The sequence below is a fragment of the Fundulus heteroclitus genome, chromosome 18, assembly GCF_011125445.2.
Source record: "Fundulus heteroclitus isolate FHET01 chromosome 18, MU-UCD_Fhet_4.1, whole genome shotgun sequence".
Taxonomy (NCBI): Eukaryota; Metazoa; Chordata; class Actinopteri; order Cyprinodontiformes; family Fundulidae; genus Fundulus; species Fundulus heteroclitus.
The window spans coordinates 4,043,080-4,054,287 of record NC_046378.1 but is presented as its reverse complement, the minus strand read 5'-3'; the positions used below and the strand labels follow the sequence as shown (position 1 = coordinate 4,054,287).

Genomic DNA, 11,208 nt, shown 5'->3' with positions numbered 1-11,208 from the left:
AGCGCTTCTTCTCTCTTAGAGCACAACGTTTGTGGATTTTTCGGACTTTTAACATATTTTCTATGGCCCGTGAATACTGGTCATGCAAAGTGCTCTTATTTTTAAAGGGGGAAAAAAACAATGACATCCACCCATACTGGCCTAAAATCAAAGCAGATCACCCAGGGTATAATGAAATGCATGATGCATTTAGATCAACTCATTAAAACTCGTTCAAGTTAGCTGTTTGTTCTGGCCGTCTCATATTTTATTCTGCCACAAAATAGATATATAAACCGAAGCCTGTGAGAAACAACGCAAACCCATAACTGTGGTTGTTTTATACAAAGGTAAATGTTTGAAAAGTTTATTTGTTGCCAGATGTTGAAATCACTCACCGCTGTCGACAGTGACGTCATAGTGTGAGGCATATACTTTGTTAGCCAAAGTAAGCTGTGGAAACGGGGTAACTTTTCCTTTCTATTGGACACACACACACACACACACACATACATACATACATACATACATATATATATATATATATATATATATATATATATATATATATATATATATATATATATATATATATATATATATATATATATATATATATATATATATATATATATATATGTATGATAAATACAAAAAGGAAAGTCAAGCCAAATTGGAATTTCTGTTCATCCTTCTTTGACCATTGTACATAGGAACAATTAGCATTTTAACTATTTTGTCCCAAATACAAATCACTTTTTCGTTTGTGTAGTTTTTCTGGTTTCTGAGGACAAAATCCATTGATTAAAATTAATTGACTTTCAATTAATTCTTAGTATAAATAGGCTTAAGATTACTACAATTACTACAGGTTCTGTGCAGGCATAGCATTGTTTCATGTATTTTTTCTGCATGAGTCAACAACTTTTTGTTCAAGTCATGTATACGTGTGTTAAAACGTTATAACCTTAAAATTACTCATTTGTACCAACATTGCAATGTTATTCGTATTTCTTATCATTAAATGCACATCTTAGTAGCTCAGTGTAATGTACTCAGCAGCTTTAATGATATGTACCTGGCTCGCACTATGACTGTAGGGGGCGCTATTTCCTCTATATACCTCAAATGTGTTGTCTTTTGACCACACAAAAAAATAAAAGAAATATAAACAGATTAAAAGGAACACATAAAACAACCACATACAGGGAATTTTGATATTGGAAGAGAATAAATACATGCCATTTAAAAAAAAAAAATGGGTCATTTGACATTGCATGGTAAATCCCCTCATCCCTACCATATGGGTTGTGATGTCACGTGGTGAAGCCTATCCTTTGCCAGCACAAGTTAAGATGTGGAACATGTCAGAACATGGGATGACAGGCATGCTTTTCATTTGCCTTTGGTGGTGATTTTATACTTCATTTTTATACTATAATTTTAAATACTAAAAAAAGATCTTACCAAATGTAAGTCTCTTTTCCTTTATTGACCAATAAAAAGAATAACATCTCATATTTCAATTTAATATTTTGGTTTCAATTAGTGGTTTAAGATGAGGATATCCAATTACGAAAACACACAGGTACCAGACGCAGCTGTTTTGTGTGAAGATGGTGTTGGAGTACGATGCAGGAAAGCCAATGTCATAAATTTGCTTTTTAGCTTGCTAAAATACAGGTTGTCTAGGTCTATCTCCTGCTTTTGTTGGACATTTTAATACCACACATCCCCAAAACAGGTGGTTTAATTTGTTATAAATAAATGTAAAAAGAAATGGCTTGGAGCAAAGGTGAAATTTTTCATTCAAATTTATGCAAATTTCTAGTTTATTTTCCTTTTTCACAATTTTATAAAATAGACTCCATATACTGGAAACGGGTAGAGTGCCTTCTTTAGGTCAGGGAAGATGTCCTGCTCCAAGTGGAGGAGTTTAATCTCAGGGTCTTCACAGATCAGGAGAAAATGGAGTGAGAGATTGATAGGTAGATTGGTGCTGCGTCTGCAGTGAGGTGGATGCTGTACTGGTATGTCGTGGTGAAGAGAGAGCTCTCCATGCCGGTTCCTTCATCTATGGTAATGATCTTTGTGCCTGAAAAGTCAAACTGGTTTTATTATCAATTAGTAGGATAGGGAGCTTATCAAAGACTGGCCCAAGACCAGCGCTTTTACTATAGCTTTTGGTGTATCAATATAAAATATCAGTAATCTTGAACTACTTATTGTCTAGCTTTGTTTGGAATAATAACTCCAAATGATTGCTCATTTGTTTTCTATTTTTCTTGTAAGTAGCTTGCACCAAACTTTTTCTTTTGCATATTTCGCTAAAACAGCAGCCCCAGTTGGACCAGTTTGAACACTATACACAGTACACTATATTCTGTGTAACATACCTGGATACAACTGTACTCAGTTCCAGTAAGTACAGACTTTTTTTTTTTTTTAAATAAACTGTTGACATACCACGAAGGCAGAGTAGGCCTGTAAGTTATGCGACATCTTTAATAAATGCGTCATGCTGGTTATGGAACCTTATGGTCAAGCACGTGATCTGACGCACGCTTGCATCCGCAGTTAGCTTGTGAATGGTCCACTCTGGTTTTTTATCTGTCCTGCTCCTGAAAAGCTTGTTTTATTTCAGCCAACAGGGAGCCCTTGTACGAACAGGTATGACTAATCTCTGAGATATTAACGGAACATCGGCATTTACCTGACGGGGGGAAAAAAAAAATCTGTTTACTTTTCATCAGGTTTGCACCGCCAGAAGTTTACACTGCAAGGCCTCCGTGTGAGAAATGCAGCCACCCTGCTGCCTGACACTGGTGGGAAGGGATTTCCTGTTTTTTTTTTGTGTGTGTGTAGTAGCATGCAATGTCCTTGGTCATCCAGTAGGGGGCACGTTTGATGCACAGCAGGGAGTAATGTGTCAACTTGGATTATACTCAGTTTATTGTGAGCCATATTATGTAAGAGCTAACACGAGGGGGGGGGGAGAGCCGAAGTAGCAGGCCTCTTCATCAGCTGTTGTTTTCATCCCGCACAGAGACAAATGAAACCAATGCGACTGGTATGCATGTTTGCTTTATTACTGAAATGTGTTTATGCATGTAAAACAGCACATAAAGAACATTTCTCTGTGCAAATACATTTGGTACTCGAACAACAACCACAGAGCCTCATTAAAAACCGACGTTTTTCTAGGTCCTGGGAAATAAATACATTATGCTTACATTGGTCAAAGGTTTACCCCATTACTCGTGTCAAATAAGAGGGCGAAAGTGCATCGTACGTGTTGGGGAAAAGGTCGAGCAGGGTGATTGAAGCAATCGGATCGGCAGGGCTCAAGCTCAATAACCATCAATAGCCACGGTAAACTGGGCTTGCTGTTTCCCCCCCTTCACTACAGCCCGGGACACTTTTAAAGAAAAAGATCTGGAGAAAAACAATACGCTCACACCCTTTGTCAGTGTGAGACTAATACAATTCACGACATAACAGGCATTGACAATTTTTTTGCAAAAGATTTAGGACTGAAGCAACAGAACTGTACAGTCACAGCAGTACACCCTCCATTTTAAGCCACTTCCCTCACATTTCACATCGTCTGATCCTGGTTTCTGTCGGTTTTGCTGTATTCCATGCAGACCTGACGTGTATTCCAGAGTGCAAACATTTAAGGTGGAAATGTTTTTTTATTCCAACATCTGCAGGGTGTTAGTGTAGTTGCTGGAAAACACCAGCTTTCAACACCCATGATTTTAATGGATCTGTCCAACCTCAGCCCCATACACTGTAAAAATAAGTTTGGAGGGTATTAAATATTAGCCAATAAAACTCTCTTAAAGTTTAATCAAGTATATTAGTCTGTAAATGTGATGTTCAGTGAAGGTAAAATGCTAGCAACATTAGCTACTTTATTTTGGTAACAAATCCTACCTGGTCATTTAAAAGATGATTTTTAATGGAAGGTGTTGTTTCAGGTAACCAGTATTCTCCTTCACCTGGTGTGGCATCGAGAGGATGAGAGTGATAAGGGGTTGCGTTGTCAGTGAACATATCAGCTTAGTAAACGCTAAGGATTGTTATAAGACTTGCAGTTATGACAGTTTTTGTGCTGGAGCAAGAATTAAAGTTGGTACTCAGTTCTGACTAGTTTAGCTTTGCCGCTAAAGCTAAAGATCGGCTTGCTAGCTAGCTAGCTAGCTAGCTAGCTGAACATCTTAGCGTTGACTCAGCACAATGAGCTGTTGAAATGGAAAAGGTTTACATGGGACTCTGTTAGAATACATTTTAAATGATTTAAAAAATGTATTACTATTTCACTAACCGTTTCTTTTTTCTTTTTTTTTTTCTTTTTTTTGTTTACTAGCTAAGCTTCTTGTTCACATGGAGACCAAGAAAGATGAGCAAAATGATTTTAATAAATGGTCAGAATATAATTTATTTAGTTAAGTAACGTCATCTTCAATCATAGGATTTCTGCTCAGAAATATTGATTAACAGCTACTTTTAAAAAGTTCTGCCAAAGTTTTGCTGGTAAAATTTGAAAAGCCATATGCGTTCTCTAAAGCAGAGAACAGTAAGGCTGATATGTGTTGAATTACGAATGACTATATCAACTTAGTAGCTAACAGTGTAGGACGGTTGACTTGTGGTTCAGGAAGTTTTTGTGCTGGAACAAGAATTAAAGATTGCATCTTTATCTAGATTAGCAACAAGCATTTATAGCAGCTACCAAGCTGAGTTTCGTAACCCCAAGGCTGTCTATGTTCGTAAACTTCACAGTTTAGCCTTCGGGATTGAGGGGAATTTTTACGTCATCTTAGAATGGATTAGAAATGTGCATTACCATTTTGGTAATGTCCTATGCCTTAATAGAAATGATAAATTGTATTGTTTGTTTCATATTAGCAAGAATGACAAACCAGAAGAGCAAAATGATCTCAGCACATTTTTGAAATGGCTGGAATTTCAGTTTTCACGCAAGAAATTCATTCTAACATTCTAAGCCTCAATTTTACACATTTAAGTGTCTCTTAACTCTATTCCAATACATTTTATTCAACATAGTACACCAGTTTCATTCAGTTTGTTTTATGATTATAGTTAATTGGGCTCTTTGAGTGAGCAGACCTAATCATCACTCATGAGGAGCTCAAATGGGCCAGCTTGACAGTAAATTAACCCATTTAAAACCTATTCCCTGCACCTGTAAAGGTGATTGAATCCTTAATTATGGCTTTGAAGGAAGCAGAGAGGGGAACTTGGAAACAGCTGCACCTGCACGTTTCTCTCCTTCTCCAAAGCAACATGGAAAAGCTTTTACATTAATCTTACCTACAAAAAAAGGTGCTATACCTTGGGAAACCCTGTCTTTGTCTTTCGGTGTGAATAAATGGTGAGAGCAGATAAGGGAATCCTCACTTACACCCAAGCTTAGATGCTGCCTGATTCTGATTATGACAGAAGTGAAGTTTAACTCACTTTAGAAACACGGTGAGGCACAAAAGTCATGAGACAAACTGTCTCTTTCATTATAAAGTAAAGAGAGGAATAGAATGACCTCACATGCACAAGAGTAGCAAAACACGGGTTCAAAATCACAAGCTGTCTCTTTGTATCCTTTTATACTTGGAAGAGGTGGACAGTTAAAAACAGTGCTGTCCTGCAAGATAAAGGTAAAGCACAAAGGAAGGTCTCTAAAAAAAAAAAAAAGGCGGATCACACTAAATGTCACCCAGCAGTTCTCCATTCTTGTGACCTATTTACATGATTCCATTGTGGACACGGCTTAGCTGAGATCTGATTTAAAGATTCACTGCATAAACACACAGTAAGCCTCCATCAAAGCCAAACCCTTTCAACCAAAACTCAGACGTGAGCGTATCTGTACAAAAACACTGGTGCTTTTTTTTTTGGAGATATGAGTGGATCACCGTGGACAGTTATCATACAGTGAGTGACATAGTGGGGGTTAATGCATATTATATAGCTAAACGGTGAGGGAAAGGGTATCAGACCCAGATCTAAGCACTTCATGTTCAAATACGCCCCAACAAGGGAGTCAAAGTATACGGAGTTCACTCATCAACCAACAGTCAGCTCCCACCTCAAAGTCAAGTGCATATGTTTAGGAAAAGATTATCCAGGATCAAGGTGGCCTATATTGCTCCAAACAACATGAAGGCCTTTGGGTGTTTGCTAAAAGGCCATTTTGGGCGAGATTTATTCCCTAAAAAAAAAGTAAAGGGAGGAGGAGAATCGGTTGCCAGAAGGCTTCTATGTACACGATCTCTCTCTCACTCTCACACACACACACACACACATACACACACACAGAGCACCGGCACATCAGAGCCAGCAACCAATCAGGCATTCCTCCTGGAGTTACTGGTGGCGGACGCGCGGCCCGTCTCGTGGTCAGGTCTGTATTTGAGCCAGCAGATGAGCCACGTGACGACCACCGAGAACATGGCCAGGATGCTGGCCACCGACAGGCAGATGGGTCCGGCCGGGGAGGGCGGGATGCTGTGGCTGTGCACAAAGATCAGGCCCATGAACAGCAGCACCAGCATGGACAGGAAGGAGAAAATCACGCACACGCAGCCGGTGGTCAGCGCCACCCTCTTGCAGCTTTGGCAGCTGTCGTAGCGCACCGAGTCCTGAGAGAGGGTCGTGGCCGTGGACACCGTGGTGGACGGGGTCGCCTGGCTGGCGCCGGACGCCTCCTCCCGGCGCAGGGCGACGAGAGCCGGGTGCAGCGGCGGGGGGTACGGCGGCAGCGCGTCCTGCGGCAGGGGGTCCGAGTCGATGTAGAGCGGGAAGTCCTCCGTCACCTTGGTGTTGTTGGGCAGGTTCTGGATCCGGTAGTCCGGGACGGGCGTCCGGTGGCGGCACACGGGGCAGCTGATGCGCCATGGCCGCTCCTCCCGGAGGTGAAGCGTGTTCAGGCACTCCTCGCAAAACGTGTGCAAACATTCCAGGATCTTCGGAGCCCTCCGGTCAAGGTCGAAGTAATTGTAACAGATCTTGCATTCGTACTCCTCGTAGGGGAAGGCCGGGGAGGCTTCGCCGGGGGGCTCCGCTGCGCTTGACGGCAAGTCTACCTCTGCCATGTCATCTCTCGCCATTCGCGTTCTCCGGTGAAAACAAAGGGAGCTGGCGGACAGATGCTGATGACGGCGCACGTCTCTCCTGCTCTCCCCCTCCCCTCCGCTGAGCTCATTGAAACGCCGTCGCCATCGCGTGCTTTGATAGCCCTCCGCTCCTCGGTCCACACGGCCGGAATCCCGGTTAACGGCGATCAAACGCGTCTAGTGTGATGAGGGGGAAAGAAATGACGTAATGGCGGTGAATCCTGCGGAGCGTGGGGCGCATCATCCACCGGGTCCCAGCAGCATCCCTCAGTCAGTCCCGACTGCGCGTTGTTGTTCTCGGCGCTCCGGCAGCCAGAGCACGTAGACGCTGCGTACAGTGGGATGCGCTCATTTGGACCACCGGGGGCGGCACTTCATTGTTTCCCGGAACAAAAGAGCGTCGAAGCTCACCGACTGGGTGGCAGCAGGACGTCGGATGGGCCCAGCTGTTTCTCTGACACATTTCTCTTTGTCTGACCTTTGACAGCCAGCCTGCCGGTGTTTAATGTTTTGACTTGCTTTCATCGCCTCTTGGTGCTGATTTCAGAGTCAGACTTTATAATAATTTGGCTAAATTCTTTTTATTATTATATTATATTTATTTATTTTTTTTGGGACAAACTCTGTGGTGGATAAGTCTGATCCAAAACATGAGTAGAAAAAAATACAATTAGAAACCGAAAACGAACTATCAATCATAGCTAAACGTGCTTCGATTATTTCGTTCAAATAACTAATTAATTCATTTAAAAGCCAATTCTACCATTGACCGGGTGAACATCCCAACTTATGGGACCATAAATCTAAATATAATATGCAGAACCTTGCATCTTAATACCTTTGAGGATTTCACATACTGTAAGGTGGAAGAACAACAATAAAGGGTTTTTTAAGCATAAATCTAAAAAAAAAAAATATGTCATGCATTTCTAATAATTCTGGTCCAATATGTATGTAGAGCTGAACACTGTTTTTTTATAAACGTTTTTTTTGACAAAAAACTGATTTATTGCAGTTTACTATTTTGTTTAGTTCAATATCTACATAGAAACTCCACAACAGAATTAGACCAAAGGGATAATAAACACAGGTTTTGTTCTGTCATTTGTTTTTTTATTATCCTTTTTTCTTTATTTTCCATAAACATGGGATTTTACGTTCATCTTATCAACTGAAATGAAATTTAATGTTAAACTTAAACAAGAAAAACAACATTGCGTTGAATCTTGGATTTAAATGAACGTAACAGAGATGAATAGAAACATCCTTTTTTGTCTCACAGTGGAGACATTCAGGTGTGCAGCAGCAAAGTGATGCACAAATGGGCCACATGTGGGTTTAGCAGGCCAAAAAGCTCACTTTTGGTCTCCTCTGACCAGGGGACATCCGTCCACATGCTCCCAGTATCCCTTTCAAGGCTATTGGAAAACTGCAAATGGGAGTTCTTTACGCATTCTAACCACAATGCCTTTTTGTCTCTTTCCACAACTGAATAAAGGCCAGATTTGTGACACACACACACACACACACACACACACACACACACACACACACACACACAAGTTGTTGCCAAGTTGTTGGTCCTTCAGTTAATACAGGCCTGGCTGCTTCTCCGTTTAATGCTGCCCTTACCCAGCCTCTCAGTTCAGGTGGATGGCCACGTCTTGGCAGGTTCTAAGTTAATGGAAACTTTCCACTTTTGACTAACTTATTGAACTTTGCTCCATGAGATTGTCAAAGCTTGAGACTATTGATTTCCAACCAAACCCCGCTTTAATCTTCTCCCCAACTTCACCCCCGACCTGCCTGCTGTGTTCGTGGCTGTAAGCTGAAGAACTGTGTCAAAGTTTAAGGGCATGACAAATTTTGCAAAGCACCGTGTAGCTTACAACAGCACTGGACCCGCTGGGGTTAACCGACGCAGTGACAAACGGGCGGATGCAGCCAGACGAATTTGTGTCTGTTTAGGGACGGAAGAAATACAGACGAGCAGAACAGAAAGGACAGATGGATATTGACTCAAAAGAAACACAGCAGCCATTTCAGAAGCTACAGGAACTGAATATTCTACAGTGTCTGGGTTTGTGATCTGATCCGATGATTAAACTATCTTCCTCCAAAATAATATTGAACTATAATTTATGTTGTGGTAGACAGCTGTATATACTGTGCAATAGACGTCAGCTCTTCATGCTAGACGTCTATTACTGGGCACAGCTGAGACATTGAGGTATAAATAGCTCTTACTTCCTGATAAGATGCTTCATTCACACGCTGCGGTTAAAGTTCTTTGCTGATGTAACATCTGGAGAGCATCATCCCTTGTTCTTAACACATGTCAGAGAAACAATTATGGGTCAAGACTTAATTTTTAATATGAAGCCACCGAATGGCTCATCAAGCCGATAATCAGAGTGGTTCTGCTGCTGCTGCTGCTGATTGTTAAGATGATGATGGTAAATTCATCTTGGAACGGAAATCATTATCATTCAGCAAACGTATTAACCTTGGAACTCATGCAGGAAGTTATTTTGCTATTTGACATATTGTTACAGTAAAACAATAAACTAACACCACCAAGTGCATTTTTTTCAGCTCAGAAAAAGAGCGGGTGTCCAATTTTGTATGTGTGAAAATGAAAATGTACCTGATCAAATGAATTTATTGCCCCCTAATAGTTTGCTAAATAGTACGCAGCATGTTAATGCAGAAGCACAAATATTACAAAACACAAAACAGAGACAACGTTGAAATAAGTGTAACAATTAAATAGTGCATGATACTGACAGTGGCTCTGCTGTTTAACAGCTTAAAGTCTAAAACCTGTGCTGCAATCTGCCGGTTCTTCTTTGTATTTCTCTGTACTGTTTACCTGATGGTAGCAGTTCAGAAAGTTCACGGAAAGCCTGTGAGGGGTCTTAGATGGAATAGATGATGGAAAGAGGGTAGAGCCATGCCAATGACTTTCTCAGCTCCCCTCAGTTTTCTCTATAGGGCCTTCTTGCTGGAAATAGGGCACTGAGAGACAGTACGTTAACACATTTTCACCTACAGCTCTGTAGAATCTGTGAGGATGCTAGAACATAGGGGCTTGTTGCGGTTTCAATAGAAAGTACTGTCCTCTTTCAGCCCGTTTCAGTATCATTCTTCAATGTGGTGGGTTCTGCCGCTTCAAGGATTGTGTTGCTATCATCCACCTTGCACTACCAGTAGTTGATGTTGAGGGGTGTGTTCTAATAACCTGACTCCGCCAGATGGATTTGCTCCGCATATCCATCTGGAAACCTTCCTGTTGTGCCAGTTCAGACGTGACAGAAAGCGGTAACGGACTACGTTACCCACGATGCAATGTGGTCAAAATGGCCACCAACTCATGTGGTCAAAATGGCCACCAACTCCCATCACGCAACACGGCAAAATGGCCGCCGATCAAGGAAACAGCATCAATTCGGGACGTAACGGACTGCGTTACCCATGATGCAATGTGGTCAAAATGGCCACCAACTCCCATCACGCAACACGGCAAAATGGCCGCCGATCAAGATAAGGTTGCTATGATGATGGCTATAAAAGCCGATCACACACGATGAGCTTCCTTCTTCCCTGGCTTTAGCCAACCCGAGAAGACACGCACACACACAGCTGTTTCCGTTGGGGTGATCCCACAACACGTGCTCGAATTCCTCGCTGGACCGAGAGTTTTTCGAAGCCAAACTATTCCCTGTGCAGACAGGAGGTCGACTAAAATAAGTACTTTTAAATTCCCTCTGATCAAAAGACTGAGAGACGCCATATCTCCCAGTGATCGAAGAGGACCCCGCTTTGTCTGGCCAACAAAGCGACTGTGGACCCGGAGGAAGAAACGAAGCAGCTTCTTCCCATCCCGGTCCCGCTGCAGCCTGCGGATAACTACGCTCGTCAAGACGCATCCAGAAAGCCGCAACACTCGGGAGCGCTCCGGACCAGCCCCGAGGCATCTCAAAGTAACGGACTCTCCCCTTTTATTTCTGTCTCACCAACAGGGTGTTTAGAAGTGCCTGGGCAGGCGTAGAACTTTGTAGGTGTTGGTTAATGCTTTTATTCCACGACG

The 11,208-nt window shown here is 41.9% G+C and overlaps 1 protein-coding gene across 1 annotated transcript; it reads right to left on the bottom strand.

Moving 5' to 3' along the window:
* Positions 1-3,045: 3,045 nt before the first annotated feature.
* Positions 3,046-7,659, bottom strand: LOC105926777 (E3 ubiquitin-protein ligase RNF182). Its single transcript, XM_012863231.3, has one exon. It carries the CDS (start codon positions 7,110-7,112, stop codon positions 6,351-6,353), a length of 762 nt encoding a protein of 253 aa, XP_012718685.1. The 5' UTR covers positions 7,113-7,659; the 3' UTR covers positions 3,046-6,350.
* Between the last annotated feature and the right edge of the window lie 3,549 nt (positions 7,660-11,208).